Here is a 19,909-nt window from a genome sequence, read left to right as displayed (position 1 = left end):
AGACACTACAAAGAAAGAAAATTACAGGCCAATGTCTCTGTGAACATATATGCCAAAATCCTCAACAAAATATTAGCCAATCTGATACAGCAATATTACAAACAACAATAACAACAACATTCACTATGAACAAGTGAGATTTATTCCAGGAATGCTAGGCTGGAACTTATTCACAAATCAATAAATGTGAAACACCAAACAAACAAAATGAAAGATGAAAATCATATGATTTTATCAATAGATGCTGAAAATGCACTTGACAAAATCCAGCACCCATTTTTCATAAAAACTCTCGGTAAAATGGAAAAAGAAGAATCATATGCAACATAATAAAGGCCAAATGTAACAAACCTATAGTCAGCATCATACTCTATGGGCAAAACTAAAAACATTTCCCTTAAAAACAGGAACAAAACAGGGATGTCTGCTTTCTCTATTCTTATTCAACAAGGTACTAAAAGTCTTAGCCACAATGACTAGACAAGAAAAATAAAATAAAATAAAATAAAAGGCATCTAAATTGGAAACGAGGAAGTGAAACTGTCATCATTTGCAGAAGACATAATATTATACATAGAAAACCCTAAAGACTCCACCAAAAATCTACTCGATTTAATAAATGAATTCAACAAATTAGCTGGATACAAAATTAACATCCAGAAACTGATGACATTTTTATACACCAATAATGAGCAATCAGAAAGGAAAACTAAAAAAAAAAAAAAAAAAAAATCCCATTTACCATCACAACAAAATATGATACTTAGACATGTTCTCAGAAAACTACAGGACATTGAAAAAAAAAAAAAGAAAGATATAAAAAAGTGAAAGCATATACCATGGTCATGGATTTGAAGAATCAACATCATTAAAATGTCCATACTAATATAATGAACAAAATAAGCTGAGAATATAGATCCAGAGACAAGATAACAGGGAATAGAGTGACAAACCTTAGAGGGAAGGGGATAAGGGTGGCATTATATCTGTAAAAAATAAAGATAAATTAAATATAAAATAAATAAATAAAATATCTATACTACCCAAAGCAATATATAAATTCAATGCAATATCTATTAAAATACCAACAGCATATTTCACAGTTCTAACAAAAACTCTAAAAGACCCCAAATAGCCAAACAAATCTTGAAAAAGAAGAACAAAGTTTGAAGTATCACAATACCAGATATCAGGTTATACTACAAAGCCACTGTAATCAAAACAGTCTGGTACTGGCACAGAAACAGTCATATAAATCAATGGAAAAGAAGAGAGAACCAAGAAATTGACCTAAGACATTATGCTCAATTAATATTTGACAAAGGAAGCAAGAAAATACTATGAAGTAAAGACTGTTTCTTCAATAAATGGTGTTGTAAAAATTGGACAAGTTAATGCAAAAAAAAAAAAAAAAAAGAAAAGGAAACTGGACCACCAACTTACACCATACACAACAATAAACTCAAAATGGTGAAAAACCTGTATGTAAGTCATGATGCAAATTAAAGTCACTATGAGATATCACCTCACACCTATCAGAATGGTTACCATCAAGAAATCACCTAACAAGTGCTGGCAAGAATGTGGAGAAAAGGGGACTCTAGTACAATGCTGATGGGATTGCAGACTGTTTCAGCCACTATGGAAAACAATATGGTGTTTACTCAAAACATTAAAAATTGAACTGACATTTGACCCAGTGATTCCACTTCTAGGAATATATCCTAAGAAACCTAAAACACCAATCAGAAAGAATATATGCACCCCTATGTTCACAGCAGTGCTATTTACAATAGCTAAGCTCTGGAAACAGCCCAAGTGCCCATCAGTAGACGAATGGATAAAAAAGCCATGGTACATTTACACAATGGAATACTATGCAGTTGTATGAAAGAAAGATCTCTTACCCTTTGAAATGACATGGAGGTACCTGTAGAGTATTATGTATGCTAAGTGAAATAAATCACTCAGAGAAAGACAACTATCACATGGTCTCACTTATTTGTGGAATATAATGAACAAAGTTAGCTGAGAAACAAAACAGGTCCAGAGACATGGAAGTGGAAGTAGGAAAGGGACTGATAAACCTCAGAGGGAAAAGGTGGTGAGGGGGTTGTGGAAAGAGATAAACCAAAGAACTAATACTGTATGTATATGTGCATAACTAATGGACACAGACAACAGAGCTTTGAAGGGGGGAGGGGGTTGGGAGTGGGAAGGAGGGTGTAATGTAGATAAAAAGGAGGAACATCTGTAATACTTTCAACAATAAAGATAAATTTTTAAAAATTGAATTGCACCTTTTTTTGCATTTATCTTGAGATAGAGCAGAAGGGAGAGAGGGAACTAGAGAGAGAAACATCGATGTGAGAGAGACACATCGAGTGGTTGCCACCCACACGACCCCACCCAGGGGCAGGGACAAACTGCAGCCAAGGTATGTGCCCTTAGCGGGAACCGAACCGGGGACTCTCTGGTCCGTGGGCCAGTGCTCTAACCACTGAGAAACCGGCCAGGGCATGTACCTTTTAAATAGATAAGTTATTCATATGTGAATTATATTTCAATAAAGCTGTTATCAAAAAGAAGAAGGAGGAGGAGAAAGGAGGAAGAAGAAGAAGAAATAAATGCTATAAAGGTCATTATTAGGTAAACTTATAAAACTGAAACACCAATAATAATTTAGAAAAAATATTATGTACCAATGTTAAATTACAAAATTGAGTATCTGTCCTATGGTATATAAACCAAAATCCTTAATTTTAAGAAATGCTCAGTAAAGTATTTGGAAGTAAAATCCTATCATATATGTAACTTACTCTCAAATACCATAGGAAATGTAATATGCACATATATAAAAAGAACAAATGACAAAGAAAATGAGGGGAAAAGTAACAGTATTTGATTTTAAATAAAGTATTTAAAACGGTCTTACAAACAAAACAAAACAAAACAAAAAAACACACAGACATGCTTCTCAGAACATGTTCTGTTTGTGGTTTCAGCATTCTCTTTTAGCTAGAAGAATTTGCCTGAATTTTTTAATGTTATTTCTGACTGAACTTAAACATGTTTTCAGTGGAATGTTCTTAATTTGGTTTTGTCTCTTCCATTTTATTATTTAGCTTATTTTTGTTTATCTATCTTGCCAATGAGAATTGAAATGTGGCAAAGTAAGCAGTGTGGTGGTGGTGGTGTGGGGGGGTGGTCAGGGCAATCCCATGATGTGAAAAAAGAACATTGTTTATGTCTACAGGGGTGGTGCTGCCACAAAACTGGGGCCCAATAAATGTAGACTCTCCTGCTCAGATTATATCCTTCTCTCTCTCTCTCTCTCTCTCTCTCTCTCTCTCTCTCTCTCTCACACACACACACACACACACACACACACACACATCTATCTCTGTCTCTTTCTCCATTCATATATATCCTGTTCAGGAAGACAGCCATTATGAAGGTTTATAAGACTCTCCTATTTATCTGACTTGGGATAAATCTGCATCATCTAACTAATCTCACTTTAAACCAAGATTTCAAAATGTTATGTCAGTCCTCCTAATCTTTTAACACTGAGGAACACTTGAGTTTGCATGAGAGAATATTTATCAGCACTTTTATAATTGAAACATAACTTCTGACTATAGGTTTCCTTTTTTACAAAAGTTGATGAGCCGAAATCCTATAACCATAGCTAATGAGATAGCATCTTTCAAGGCAAGGAATGAATTTCAACTCCTGGCCATATTAATTGTCGATTACACTTTCACAAGACAATTCTTTTTACCTTAGACCTCGTGGGAAAAGGTATATGGCACTCTTCATTTTGGACAGGTTAATGGCTATGAAAAGCAAATTATAAGGCTTAACATCAAATCAGCCATTCACTGAATTTTTATATACAACTTCCCTTATGCTTAATTATAACCTAAGAATCTACCAATAATCTGTTTTTTTATCTTCAGGTTCTCCACAGTTGAAATTTCAAACATGTGACTAAAAATGATCCTCTTTGGAAAGTAAATCCTTTTCAAATCTCAACTTTCTGCTTATATAGAGGAAAATAAAAGAGAAAAAGAAGAAAAAAATGTACCCAAGTAAATTTTCATCTCATGAGATTTAAATCATGTTCATACATGGTGCTGTCTTGCTTCTCATAAGCTCTTCCCATTTTCTGAGGCTCCATGTTTCCTATTTTCATTATGATCAACTGGTTAGTTAACTTGTGCCCACACTAGGAAAGCTCAGCCCACCTATCCCTGACAGTGTAAGGAAATCAGTAACATTAAAATCTCAAAATCCTAAATTCCCAAAAGGAAACAGTTGTATCTTTATTCCAGTTGTTCTCCAGGACACTAGTTCTAATGGTCATTCATGAAACCTTATTCCTTAGCGCAGGACAGGATAAGATTTTGCAATAAAGAATTGGTGTATCACTTACATTCAAGATTATTTAATTTCTATCTAATTTACACAGTCATTAAGTAATATTGAAAACTAGCGCTTTAGCTAATTTGTGTAGATAATTATTTTAAATTGTTTGTTTTTACCTCCTTTCAAAATTCTAACTCAAGGTCAATAATATTCCAGGATGATAACAGTAGACACAGACTCAATATAATGTTCTTCCAGATCAGGGGTTCTTGATGTGAGAAGTAAAAATTCAGTTGTCATGGTTCCCACTTCCAGAGACTAAGTTATTTTAGGTGAATGCCAATAATCTACATTTTTAATAAGTATTTTGGGTCATCCTAATTCTGGTGGTTTCAGTCCACACTAAGAATTTGCTAAACACTATAACCTTATAATGATCTGAAAGTATATTTTGATGAAGTTATTTATATTTCTTATGAAAACACTTTTGTATTTTTATGTACTTTGCATTATAAAAGTTTATATACTATATGGCCAAAATAAAAAAAAAAATGTTCTAAATATTTTGTGAAATTATTGGTTCATTACATGGATAAAAAACCTGCTCTACTTTTCTGAAAAACTCTTCAGGGAGTGAGATACTTTCCTTTATTGGATAAATAAAGATGTAAAACATGCTGTGCTTTCCTTCTTTTCTTTAGCTGCCAGAAAATTCAGAGCTGATTTTATGCTCAGTAATGCTTTATTTAATATAAATTTTATTCTCCATCATTTCCCCTTCATATTTAATACTTGGCACTTGTTTATTTAATCTTTTTGGTTCATTTGACAGTAAATTGTTTCAAATCCTCTTTGCAAATTGGCAGAGTAAGTAATAATAAAGGAATGATTAAGTATTTCATGCAAAACAAGTTTGCCAGAGATGTGGAATTTTTATAATTTGGTAACCAAAGTTTATTAACTGTTGAATTTTCAACAACAAAAAGTTTAGTATGATGACTCAAACTTCCAGTTTCTAAATAGAAAATACCTATTGATTTAAGATGTGTTTCATTTAATAACTCGTCAACAGTCATTTCCTGCTTGTCTACTGGATAGCTGACACTAAAGACTTTTTCTTTACCTTCTATTTGTAGTTTACTGAGAGCCTTTCTGCCTCCCTCCCTCCCTCCCCTCACCCCTCCCTCCCTTTCTTCCTTCCTCCCTTTCTTCCTTCCTCCCTCCTTCTCTCTATCTCTCTTTAAAGCTGTACATATTTAGTGTCTACACTTGATGAGTTTAGGAATAAGTATACACCAATGAAAAGCATCACCACCATCAAGGCCATGAACATATCTGTCACTTCCCAAAGTTTTTCCTGCTCCTTTACTACTTTTTCTTATGCAAGAAAAATATCTATTACCTTTAATATTATTTTACTATCATATATTTAATAATAATATAATAGCAATTCTTCATATAGCACCTACATAGAAGGTAATGTTCTAAGAACTTCACATATTTACCTTTAATTTCCATACAAGTGCTATTAGGTAGGTATTGCTTACCTATTTTTACAGATGAGGAATCACAGGCAAACAGGGTTTAAGGAAGTTGACCAACATCATACAGCTGTGATATATTTAGAATATTTTTGAATGAATCATCAAAGGGTTATTGTAGAAGATTTATAATTTAAATAAAGTTTTCATACAGTAAAATATAATGAGAGAAGGCCTCAAATGTCACCAGAGAGCCCTCTTTTAACAGAAGTTCTATAGGTTGATAGAAAATAAACCAACTTTTTTAAAATACAAAAATGTACAAAATGAAATATAAAATGATTCTTATCTCCCACATACCCAGACTTCTTAAAATTATTATCAATAATTTATTTTGCCTGGCTGATGTGGCTCAGTGGTTGAGTCTAGACCCATGCACCAAGAGGCCATGAGTTTAATTTCTGGTCAGGGCACATGCCCAGGTCATGGGCCAAATCCTCAGTAGGGGGCATGCAGGAGGCGGCCAACTGATGTTCTCTCTTGTCAATGTTTTTATCTTTCTCTCTCACTCTCTAAATATTAATTAAAAATAAAATAAAAATAATAAAGAATTCATTTTGTGTCCTCAGAAAAATAAAAGGAGAGGGTATATATATATATATATATATAAACATGCACACATTTTGTACTGATGTATATGCATGTTTGTGTTTCTTAAATGTATATTTGAGCATATGTGGTACATTCACACATATTTTAGTGATATTTAAAACAGTAAGTATAGATCCAGAAACGGCACCAAATAATGTGGGAAATAATGAGGAAACAGAAGTAAAAGAAATGTGAATATCTGTAAAGTGATTTCCTAATGAACTCTAAGTTTGGCATAAAATAGTATATTTCGTAACATATTGCCAACATTTGCTACTTGACTAAAAAAGAAGACTTCCTTTAATTGATTTTGAAATAAAATAATCTTACTTTTCATTTAGGTGATTATAAAGGTAGTTGGACATTTTACATGAAAATATTTAAGTTCTCTGCAAAATCAATAGACACTTTACTTTAGGACCATGCCAATACTAAATAAAAAAAGAATTTTATTTCCATATAGGGAAGTTTATAACCATTTTCTAAATTACATTATTTTTCTTTTTATTATAATCTTTACTGTTATCTTCTGACATTTTGCATCAAATTCATGCAATTTTTAAAGCCAAAAGCACAAATGCTATATTTTTTAAAAAATCAATATATAGATACTCTCAGTTAATTATGCTTTTTAAAACAATTGCCTTCATTACAAATATGAAAAAAGCAAAATCATCTATAAAGATGAAAACTAATATTTATTTTAATTTCTATAATTAAGAATTACCTAAAATGAAAGTAATTTCCTTTTAACATTTATTGATACAGCCTATTTCATAGTGATGTATTCCCTCTGAATGCATATGAGACTCCTAGAAATTATTTTTTCTAAAACTAGAATAATATTTTGATAAACTAGATAATATGATAGAGAATATAAATATTTCTAGATTGTAGATGTTTTCAAAAATGTATATGTAACACTTCATAAAATACTATATAAAACATCAGAAAACCAACTGAATATCAGCTCCAATCCTCACTCTTAATTGCACAAAAATGAATAAACCAAAGCTTTATATTTTCAGATTTGATATTTTTCATATTATTGGCTTAGATGTCATTGGCCTTAAGTTGAAACGTACTTTTGAAGTTATTAAATATTTCCATATATTTAGGTTCAATTTCTGTAGCAAGGTGAAAGCAAACCAGTCCCTAGTCAAAATTAACAAAAGATGCTAATTATAAAAGTGTAATTGCGTTAATAACTTCATCCCAGGCAAAGGACAGAGAATGACTGGATGATTTTTGTTTATGATGGCCATTGTAAACCCTGGCTTGTTCCATCAGAAATACAGCCTCTGTATAAACTAAAAGGTAGAATGGAGAATTACCTGGAGAGCAGATCTTGTAATGGAATCAGAATGCAAAGGTGAGATGATGCCAACCTAAATTCCCTTACATTCAAGAAATATTTTTACAAGTTATTCATCTGGGAAACACTCATAATTATTTTTTTGTATTTTTATGCTGTTCATTCAATTTTTGTTCTTCTGACATAAGTCCTCTCCAATTATCCATTCTTGATTATGTTTTACTCTGCAGCATGGGGATTCTTACCAAAACATTGCCTCTGTAAGTTTTTATTATACATTGGCTACACACATGATCCCAAATTAATTTCTGTTTAAAAATATATAACCTCTGGCAATTTTCACAGATTTCAAAACATATAAACTATTTTTCCTTCCAAACTCACAAAAATGACAAAAGACCTGGAAGGATCTATATGTACCTACTGCAATGTGAGAGAAAAAGAAATACAAATTATCTAAATAGAATCCAAAGCATATGTGATATTCATGAACAATAACATTATAATTGATGACTGTAAGTCTGCAAATCTATATTCAAAATAAATAAGAATCTTCAAACATTTCCTAAATTTTGTCTTTTTAGCAAAAATTCATTTTTCATTTAAACTAGTTTTATTTTTATTAGAAAGGAATAATTTTATCATGCATTCTTATAAAATACTCAGTTTTTCTGGAAAAATCTCATGAATAATTGGATATAAATTTTAAGTTAATGTAAATATGACAAATCTAGCAAAGTATGAGGATTTATACATAGTGAAGAAATTAATGTTGAAATGACCACTGGAAAAAATTTACATGTTTCAAAGCTTATGCTCATTTTAACACAGAAATTGTATCCTGTCCCATATGCTCATAATTCTCTAATGCCTTTCCATTGCCTTGAATAAAACCAGAAGTCTTTATTAGGGCCTACAATATCCTGCATCATCTTGTCCCAACTACCTTTCAGATAGCATTTGCTATTAAGCCTCTCCCTCCATTTGCTTCAATTACAGTGGCCTTATGTGAAATATACCAAGCCTCCTTCCACCTTTGGTTCTTTGTACTATTTTTCTCTCTTCCTCTAAAGCTCTTCATGCAGATATTCACAGAACTGACTACTCCCTTCAGTTTACCATCAGCTTAAATATTACCCTTGGAAAGGCTTATCTGTCCCCTATTCAAAATAACACACTTCTTACCCTGATTTATTTTGCTTGTAGTAGCCACCAGTACCTAGAATTATATAGTTATGTTTTTTTTTTTTTAGACATTTTTAAAATTAATTTATTTATTTTTGTTACAGATGTTTCCCCTTATTCACCCACTGATTCCCCCCTCCCTCCCCACCCTGTCCCCACCTTTGTTGTCCATGTCTATTATTCATACACACATGCATATAAGTTCTGTGGTTTATCTCTCCCCCCACCCACTCTTCAGGGGATTGTCAATCTGTACCCCACTTCCATGTCTCTGGGACTACCCTGTTCCTCAGACTGTTAGTTCATTATAATCCACAAATAAGTGAGATTATGTGATATTTGTCTTTCTCTGCTTGGCTTGTTTCGCTTAGGATAATACTTTCCAGGTCCCTCCATGTCGTCTCAAAGGATAAGAGATCTTTCTTTCTTACAGCTGCATAGTATACTTATGTTTTTATTTTCTGCCTTTCCCACTAGAGCACATGGTTTATAAGGTCAGGAAGTTGGTATCTATGTTTACTATTGTGGGTCAATGACAGGCAATAAGTGATCAATATAATATGTTAAATTAAATTGAACTCTATGAGTCACATTTGATTTCCTGAAAGGATATGCTACTGGTAAAACTTTCCAAAAGCACTATTCTTGTTATTCTTAAAAGTAAGGAAAGTGAGAAAGATGAAAGAATTAGGCCCACATAAGAACAAAAATGACAAGACCTTATACTTTTAGAACAAAACCTTCCCATTCTATTTGATATTTTTTCAACTGTTATCCTACTCTTTCAATGTTATTTTTTCTCATTATTAACTTCTGGTAACTCACTCCCTATTCTTCAAAAACTTTTTATAATTTATATCTTCTTTATATAACAGACTTGTCAAAATTTCCACTGCAAAATAGATTGTACCATGCCAGGATACATAGCTACATGTATTTTGTATACCTGCCTTTTAATAGCTTATAATGGGAACTTATTCCTGACAGAGGCTACATATATATCCTATGTAATTTACAGATAATCGTTCACTATTTTAAACAATTTCTCTGTATTAATAAATGAGTGGACCTGGATAAAGGAAAAAAGTGCCACCTCATGTTTACTAGGTACTAGAAAGAACACCTTTCTTGTCATAAATTGTCCTCAAAGTATTTTTTGACCTATGAGCTCTTTTACTGGCCATATTTAGGTAGGGAGCTAAGTTTGAATGAGAAGGCAGTATACTCCTGTGCTGTTTCACTTACATTATAAGATATCTCCATACGCTTCCCAGAAGCACTTGCACTTTACCCAGCCTTCACCAGAAAGCAAACTAAGGAAAGAGCCACCAACAACCATTAATTCTAATCTTTGCAGACGAATTAGTTACAGATCAAAGATAAAGTCTCATAGCCCTTCCTAGTCCAATGAGGAAAATAAAAAGAGTAGATTGAAATATACTCAAAGATAAAATGATCAAATAATAAATCACTTTTTAACATTGAGAAAACCAAAAGATTAGATTAGTTGATTACTGCTAATATTGAGGTAGCATGATTCCCTGGCTAAGGAGCTCTCTCCATAGTGTGCAGGTATCATCTCACACCATGATCAGCAGCAATATTAATAGAGATTTTTTATATATATGAGTATTGAAATAGTAGGTAATAAGTCCCAAAACGTATAGACCCAAACCTCAAGAGCCTGTCAATCAAGTTAGAAAGGCAAGAAGTAAAAGCATACATTATATTTAAAATAACACTTACTAATATCAAGAGTAATTCCAACTACAAATGATACAGGCTTGGGAGAAGAATTTGTGGAGAAGGTCAGTGTTAAAGGCTGGTTCTCAAAGGAGAAAACCAAAGGGCAACAAATTCCAATGGAATCTACTGAAATAAAGAGTAGTATAAATGTGCACAGAAATGTAGATGGTTTTTTTTTTCAATTTCAGACCATATCCCACACTGTCAAATCTAGCTGCTGAAACCAATGAGTCAGTGGGAAAACAAAATACATATACACTTAAAAAACAATGCAAAACATATAGAGAGGGGAGAACAAAGAGAGTGAATCATTATTACAACTCAGAAGGAAAAATACTCCTTTTTCAGTGAAGGCTCTTTTCACCATTCTTGTTCTTTGAACGAAAGAAAAGTTAAATTGTAGAATTTTAGCAACCCACAAGCCAAAGCTTTTTCAGGTAATTTAGCCCCGCCCCCCACCCCCCCAAATTGACTTTCTTCTCCATTAGGCCAAGTAGTTTGCTAACAAATGCCCTGCCAGTTCACGAGATAAGAACACATGATTGACTTATATCAATTGGACACCATCATGACAAACTTCTGTACTGTGTGAATGAATGCACAGCTAGCAGTGATATTGAGGAATCTGGAGTGAGTTACAGAAAGAGATGCATATTAATGGGAAAAAAAGCAAATATATTCCTTTTCCTTTCCCTGTAGCATCAGCAGTAACCCCGAAGTTGTTATTATTGCACATTCCTAGATAATGTCTTAAGGCCTTCAAAAAAAGGAGTAAAAAAATAAAATTTCAAAAAATCCTGCTATTTGTGTAACTATGAGCAATCCACAAAATAAATCTTGCATGTGTAAAATGATGGTTTTTAAATAAATAACTGCTAAGTTTCCTGTCATAGGAATTCAGAAATTAGATAATAAGAAATAGGAACTTCATTAACTCATTTTCAAATATGAGTATAAAGTTTACACAAATGAAAAATACATGAAATCAGAATTAAATGAAATAACTATACAAATAAAATTAAGACCAAGTCAATCTGCATTATAAAGAAAAATCTTACAAAGAAAAAAATATCATAGACCCATTAAAAATTAGAACATGGCCCATTCTCTATGGTGCTATGCTATGAGAACACATATTATCTCTTTCTGACATACCTCTGTCTGTCAACAAAGTAAATGCTTATAAAAGAAATTACAGTGCATATATTTTTTAAATGAATAAATATACGCATTTAAAAGGTATGCATGTCATGTCAAATACTGTCTCTAAACAAATGACTAAAACAAAATATACGATTTAGTTACCTGGATTGCTAAAAGAGGAATACAGCTATATCACATTTTTCTACATTTTTTAAAAGTTTGTTTTCAACTACCATCAATTAACATGCTCTGTAAAGAACTCTAAAAATATGTTGTAGTAGGCCAAAATAAAAGTGGATGATACTCATAGAAAGTTAAATTTTGGTACTTCCCATGTTATAAAAATGTGTTTGATCAACATGTTAGCAATATTTACGTAAGATGATGGCCAGGAGAAAATAATTCCATCCATTTTCAGTAATAGCTGGATAAAGTCTCTACATAAATGATTCTGTGAGATATACTCCCAATAGTCCTCCAAGGCTATGTAGTCAGAATAGTGATGAGTAACAAGAAGATGTTTAAAAGTTTATTCTTCTTTTGAATTATATACATGTTATAACATATTATATATATGATATTTGTAACATGCTTGTATGTTATATGAAATATGACATATAAAACTCTCTCTCTCTCTATTAATCCCACTCCAATTATGCCATTCTAAAATAGGAATTTCCCTGCTACATTATTAAAAAAATAGCAAAGAAACACTATTTTGCTTTTTTGTTATTTAAAATAGCAATTTACCACCTATTAAAACTGAAATATTATAGAGTTCTTGTTGAGTCTTATAAATAGACAACTACACTAAGTTTTTTCTGAGGTCATAGAGGTAATTCTACCATATTTGTTTCTGATTAATGTACACTATAAATGAATTTTGTGTTCCTGTGTTTGTTCAGAAATCAGAATATGATTTATGTAATTAAATCATAAAGTTTATTCTACACACAAAATTTACAGAAGTGCCACGTAGTAACTTTATTCCTCATATTGAAAACATCTTTGTTTTACAATTAAAGTAGTAATGTCTACAGAAATAACACTTCTCAAGTTCTTAGCTTTTATTTCATGAGTAATATAAGCTTTGTTTTTAAGAAAGGGTCTAAACGGTTAGTAATCATGACCAAGAATGAAGATACTGCCTAAAATAAAAATCTCCTCCAATTATTTAATGTGTCACCTGATACCACTTCTCACTCACAAATCATGCACCTGAGGTACAACAGTAAACTGAAGCTGGAACTTGTAAATATATTTTCACAGCATTGTTTTTGATCATTAGTGATCATTTATAAATTTCCTAATTTGGGCAGTATTTAAGTACTATCACCTAAATGAAAAACAAGGCCTGGAGGCTCTCTCCCAAAGGTCATTAGGACAAAGGAGGTGTTTTCAGATTCTTTTTTTCCAAGGCAGTTTAAGGTTGTAATTAAGAGTTTACATTACGCAAAGAAAGGAGGTAGGGGAATAAAACAGTAGTCAGGGTCTAATGCAGGTAAAAAAATATACACAGAAAGGAAGGTAGGAAAGGAGAAACATATATGCATGGCCCCTCAATCAAAACCCTGTTTTTAAAAATCTGACATTATTTTATTGACTTTTTAAAATTGTGCTTTTGATGTTTTCTACTTTAATTAATTGGAAATGAGTAGACTTAAATTTATATTTTAAAGCATTAATTTTATAAGCAAGTTAAACAATTACGTTAAGAACAAGCATGTTTAAGTTATAATATAACAATATACTTGATATTTCAAGGGGAATAAAAACAATTAGATGAATACACAGTAGTTCTAAGAAAAACCCAAGCATTTCTTCAGACCAAGAAACCAACTGCATATTGCCTAAAATGACCTGAGAGGGAAAAGAAAATTCTGCCAGTTCTGAATTACAAAGCTGTTGGCTATTTCCTCTCCTACAGATAATGTTTGCATGAGCTGAAACTTTTGATAACCACTATTTAAGATTCCATTTTCACTTCTGTTATAATTAATTGATGGACATTAACTCCATTAAAAATAATAGCCATATAAAAAGAGCTCAGAAAATGTAATGGGAAATCCTTGGCCGCCTATCACACACAGCTTGATATTAGCATCAACTACTGCATATTTTTTCAGAAAGTTTATACCTTATACTTCTTATTAAGTATAAAGCTACAAAAAATAATAAATTCAGGCAATGGCTTTTGTTGACTATTTTCTATTCTTAAATAAAGCTTTTGAGTTACAATGCAACCACAAATAAGACACAAAAAGGCAGAATTTATATATATAATTACATTATATGGAAACATTTTCCTAAGAAACTCTGCTATATTATATAAAATATGCTTTCTTAAATGTTCATATATTTTCCAATAAATAAATTATATTTTGATTGCATCCTTTCTACATCTTAAAAGTATGACTACTATATTCCATCAGAATCACTAATTAGTTTAATTTCTAAAAATTAAACTTTTCAACTTAAATGAAATTTAAATCTTAAAAATAACTCCCATTTTCCTTCCAAATTCTGAGATAATTCTTCTAATCCACTTACATATGAAACATGTGAATTAAATCCATTTCAGGAACTTTACTCCAGTATCATGATTCAGTTTCTTAAATTATTTCAAAAAGTAGATGCTTATAAGCATTTTATTATATAATAAAAATGTCATTAATGGTTAACAGTTCCTCATTATTCTCCTGAAAACAAAAATAAATTTCAAAATAAAATAAAAGTATTCAAGTCATTTCAGGAAATAAATTTTACAATAATACTAACCTCATACATCCAGAATAGAACATCTAGCTGGATAAAATTAGCATCTTATCACATTCATTATAATAATGTCTATATTCAATCTTATAGACACTATATAGTATTAAAATGACTCATTGCTTCATGAAAAATACTGCCAATGACACCAAAATTGTAAAATATATTTCCTTTTAATCTTCCTTTAGTTCTTCTTAACCCAGAGTCCTTTTTCATTCACATGTACTTCTAATTTGAAGTCCTGATATTGATTTGCACTATCCAATCATCCTTAATAAATATTTCAAATGATAAAAACAAAACAAAACTATATCTATCTATCTATCTATCTATCTATCAACACACACACACACACACACACACACATATATATATATATATATATATATATTCTTCTTTGATAAAAATTAGGCACCTATACTATTCTGAATCTTCTTCAAATCTTATCACAAAATTACCAAGATAAAAGAGAAATAGAAGCAATAGAATATGGATTTTCACTAATTTATTTTTGAAAAAGCACCAGTAGAATTTCAAAAAACATGTAAAAATAAATCAAAATCATGTTACTATATTTTACTATACTATAATTTTCTATTAAACCCAAAATTCTTTACCTGTAAAATATTCTATTAGTTGGCTATATGACAGCATGAGAAACTCTGTTCAACACAAGATGTCTAAAAAAATTAGGTTGATTTTAACCATTATCATTTAAAGAAGGCAATTAAATTAGCCAGAAACACAAAACTGAAAAAGCAGCTTTGGGAATAACTTTTTTCTTATAGCCATTACCAAATCCCTACTGAACTGATGAACTATGCCAGAAAGGAGCATAAAGCTGAAGAAAAGGAACTGTCACTACTTGGCTTATCTAAGAACTCATAAAAGTAAAAAAGTTCTAACCATCTTGTTGTAAATGCTGCTATTTTTCTGAAGTCTGCTTAATATTAATGATCATTTCCTTCCTTTCTTTTTCTCTAATGCAAAATATTGTAATTCCAGCTTAATTTTTTAAAACATTAATCCACAATATGCCCCTTTGCTTGCAAAAAAACCCACCATTACCTCCAAATAAAAGAATGCATAAAAGAATTCTAAAAGAAAATTATAATGCACCAAATTCTATAAGGCAATCAGCCCTTGGTGACATTTAATCTCACCAGGTACTGCTCTACCTTTTATATGTGTTTAATGGTCATGGACCCATTGCCTGATGGGATCAGTCATTTCTCAAAAAATGATGGATGATAGTAGCTTGCTTCTTTTTTTCAAATTATGAACCAAGAATCTAAAATATGTTGCAAAATATAATTCCACTGCACTTTATAGAATTGATCATTTTCAGCCCTGATATTCTAAAACTGCATAACTTATCAGCCACAATGAAAATACATACATAGGAATATGCACATATACATTACAAAATTATTTTATAATGAATCTGTAATCTATATTTTATAATGCAAAATAAGAATTGTAGTTTTTAGAATGAAAATGCATGCCGAATCTATTCCTATGAAAATAATACTTCAAATATACAGTGTATTCACTTGAATACACTGGAGCACTTTCTAGGCATTTCAATATATATGGTGTATATTCAAACCTTTATTGGGCACACATTTTGTGTTTTACATTCTTATTATATTTTTATGTATTCATACATATAATATTGAGATCCTTCCTTACAGTCAGGCATTCTAAAATGTCTTTATTGTATTTATCACTTTCAGGCGTCAATCCTGAACTCCCTAAGTACTTTAATCTCAATATCGTACCCATTTCATAGATCAAAAGAGTTCTTCAAAACCAGTTAGATAATGCTTTCCTAAACTCATTTAGAAGAGAGAAAAACTATTTCTTCTAATTTATTATATAACTTTAGTGGGTCCACAATCACCTCCCACATATCCAACCTCCATCCCATTTCCCTGATGGCACCTACCCTAGTGTTGTCATAGTGACGATGGTATACCAGAAGGCAGCAGGGATGCTGGTGAACTTGCTGGCGGAAGACCCCTTCTCTGCGTAGAACATAACTGTAGCGAAAATGATGATAGCCATGGTGAGCGAGAAGAGCAAGAAGCCCAATTCGGATGCACAACTCTTTAATGTGTACCCCAGGATGCGCAGGCCTTGAGAGTGGCGGGAAAACTTAAAGATCCGGAAGACACGGAAGACTCGGAGTGTGACAAAGGCCCCGCTCACATCCTCATTGTCTGTCATCACTAGCCCAATGTAATAAGGCAGGATGGCCACCACATCTATGATACTCATGACGCTACGCACAAAACGGTAACGACTGGGCGCTGCAGCCAGGCGAAGCAAGTACTCAACAGTGAAGATCATGACGCAGGCGGTATCCAAGCAAAAGAAGGCCACTGCATACCGCTCCCCACAAGGCAGTTCTTTAATGTGACCTGGGCTAGACCCACATGGCACTGTTTCGACCACATTAGCGATGACTGAGACGGCAATGAAGAACCCTGTAACATAGTAGAACACCAGGGCCATTGTGCTGGTGTGGGGGTTCTCAAATGCCCGCCAGACTCTCTGCCGAGCAGTCATGGTGGGCAAAGCATTCTCTCCTGTATTGTCAGTATCAGCGTCGTCCTGTAGGCGCTCCGCGTTCTCTCGCCTGCGATCCTTGTACTCCTCATAACAGCAGTCGCCAATAATTTCTGGGATTAGGCCAAAGAAGGCCAATTCTTCATCATATGCAGAGATGCACTCATGGCGAGGATAGTGGAGCTTCCCAGTGCGGTAGAAATTCAGGATATGGCGGAAGATGTCTGGATCACGGTCAAAAAAATACTGCTGAGTCTCGGGATGGTAGAAAAAGTCCCTCTCAGAACTGCCCAGTAGAGTATCTGGATACCGTTCCAGGGTGTCCTGCCATGTTTGGAAACGGGTGCCGCTCACATTCAACACAATCAGAGCATCCTGAGTCCTTTTTCTCTCCTGCCTTGGGGGAGCTGGCATGGGGCCCGAAGCCACAGGCATCCATCCTATGGCCGCTGCCCTTGCAAAGGGCAGCCATGCTGCTACACCTGCAGCCATGGTGCCTTGAAGTGGAGGCAAGAAGTGCAATCAGGCCTCTACCGTAGGTCAAAGTAGCCACAAACACGCACTTCCTACTGTCAAACAAATACTACAGAGAAAGGTGGTCCAGAGGTAGCACTCTTATTCCAAGGTACGGTTCCTGGTGAAGTCACAGTTCTCAGAAGGGCAAGTTTTCCTCAAAGATAGCTATTTGGAAAATACAATGTCCTAACAATCACACCCTAAAGAACCTAACCAAACGTTTTCCAGCAGTTGGACCAGGCCACTCCTGGTACAAATAAGTACACAGGTGACTTTAGATGCAGCAATTTCTGCAAGTAGGTGTCTTTGATTTCTCCTCTGACACGAAGATAACGTGAGGTCAGTATGCTTTGTATAGGGTAAAGAAAACGAAAGACAATCACTCAGTGGTATTCTTTTGACGAATTAAGGAACGCTTATACCTTCCCTTTTGACTCTTTCAAACCTTCCTTTTTCAAGTGGCCCTTCCCGCCAAAGGAGTCTCAAAAAGGCGACCTGTTGTAGCTCCCCAGATGCATCACAGACACTGCCCCACGTCTCTTTGGGAGTCCGGTGGCCACCTCTACCCCTCCTGCTGTATTTGTAGAGATCGAGGTGCTACGGGGCAGGCGCGGTGGGGGCGTTAGTATAGATCCTCCTCCCCTCGTCTACAAGCGCCCCTTGTGTCTGCCAAAAGCGTTCGCCCAATAGCCCCTTCACTCTCTTTTCAAGTTCAGCTCAGGTGCAGTGTAACAGTTAAGAAGCCCGGGAGCTGGCAGCCGCCACCGCCTCGGCGGCAGCAGCATCTGTCTGCGCACAGAACGCGCCTCGCCTGCGGTACATACCTGGCCAAGTGTGCATCCGGGCTGAGTTGCATTAGAGACTTTCTCCTCGCCGTGCACCCGAAAAGGGAAAAGCAGAGGGAGCAGCTTGCAAGCAGCCGAATCCAGGCGCCGATGAAGCATAAATAAAGCTCAAGCGAGCTAGGCTTCCCCTTCCCCCATCCTTCCGTGCTTCCCTCCTCCTTTTCACCTTCCAAAAGCCGGACGCAGGCCAGCCGTGCAGCAGCAACAAGTTCAAAAGGTGCGGGGGAGGCGAACCAAGGGGACTCGCTCCTGCCAACTTACTGCGCCGCCGCTGTCTCCGGGGTCGGGGCCGGGGTCGGAGCTGCGCGGTGCAGGGTTGCTGGGGGAAGGGGCTGCAGAGCTGCAGGGGCTGTGGCGCTGCGGGGCCGGGGCCGGGGCCCGGGCCCGCGCGGGCAGTCGCCGGAGCGCGGAGGCTGGAGGCGCTCAGCAGCGCGGGTGCGCGGGAGGGCGGTTTGCTGCTTCCCCGCCAGTGGGTGGTCCTGCATGTCCCCAGGCTCCTGGTGCCGCTCTGCTCGTGCGATCAGTAAATAAGGAGAAAATAAATAAATAACGGAGCGCACGCCCCGCCACGCAGGCTATGCACGGCGTCTCCCACCTTTCCCTCGGCTTGACCTTTCTCCGCCCCCGCCCCCTCGGGCTCCTCTCGCTCCACCCCAGCCACCCACCCGCCCCGGCGCAAAATGTCACGGAGGGAGAGCATCCAGGTGAATTTGCCGGGGGAGGACAGCGAGCCTTGGTGAACAAAAGGAAGCTGCACGCGCTGGGCTGCGGTGGCTTGATGGAGGAGAGGAGAAAGGGGACCGGTGTCTTGCTTCTGCCTTCCTGGGTCCCGGTTCAAGACGAGCGTGGGAAAAGGGGGGGGGGAGAGAGAGAGAGAGAGAGAGAGAGAGAGAGAAGCTGGGAAGGCGGGTGAGCGGAGCGGAACGCACAGGAATTGGTTGTCTTCTGGGGGCTACTGGGGGGCAAGCCCCTTAGAGCCCCGTGGCAGAATTTTTAAGTGCTTTTTCCTCTTTCTCTTTTTATTTGTTCAAGCCAGACGTTAACATTGCAAAGGTTAATACGTTATCTATCAAACTTGTCGAAAAGTCTGGCAGTCTCCTCAGTCTAGGTCTTGACAGAACTCCTTTCCTGTCCTTTGCGAATGACGCGAAGGATTTAGAACCGGTTTCTAAATGTCAGAGTCAAGGGACGTGAGTCACTATGAGTGTGTCCCCTTCATTCTTTCTGCGCATCTCTATGCACATCTAAAATGGTTAAAATAGTTAAAGGTGTCCTTGTGAGGAGTCAGTGATGTGGTGAGAGATTAGGAAATT

The 19,909-nt window shown here is 35.2% G+C and overlaps 1 protein-coding gene across 2 annotated transcripts in view; it reads right to left on the bottom strand.

Annotated features, from left to right (window-relative positions):
- KCND2 (potassium voltage-gated channel subfamily D member 2) overlaps positions 1 to 19,174 on the bottom strand; it is a 589,585-nt gene extending 570,411 nt beyond the window's left edge. The window contains exon 1 of one of the 2 annotated variants that reach the window (XM_036246722.1): positions 16,613 to 19,174. In XM_036246722.1, the coding sequence (XP_036102615.1) occupies positions 16,613 to 17,727 (1,115 nt within the window). In that variant the 5' untranslated portion in view covers positions 17,728 to 19,174. The remainder of the gene's footprint in view (positions 1 to 16,612) is intronic. The other variant, XM_036246723.1, reaches the window with a different exon arrangement.
- Between the last annotated feature and the right edge of the window lie 735 nt (positions 19,175 to 19,909).

The sequence above is a fragment of the Molossus molossus genome, unplaced genomic scaffold (genome assembly GCF_014108415.1).
Source record: "Molossus molossus isolate mMolMol1 unplaced genomic scaffold, mMolMol1.p scaffold_m16_p_7, whole genome shotgun sequence".
Taxonomy (NCBI): domain Eukaryota; kingdom Metazoa; phylum Chordata; class Mammalia; order Chiroptera; family Molossidae; genus Molossus; species Molossus molossus.
This window is presented reverse-complemented; position numbering and strand designations above follow the sequence as displayed.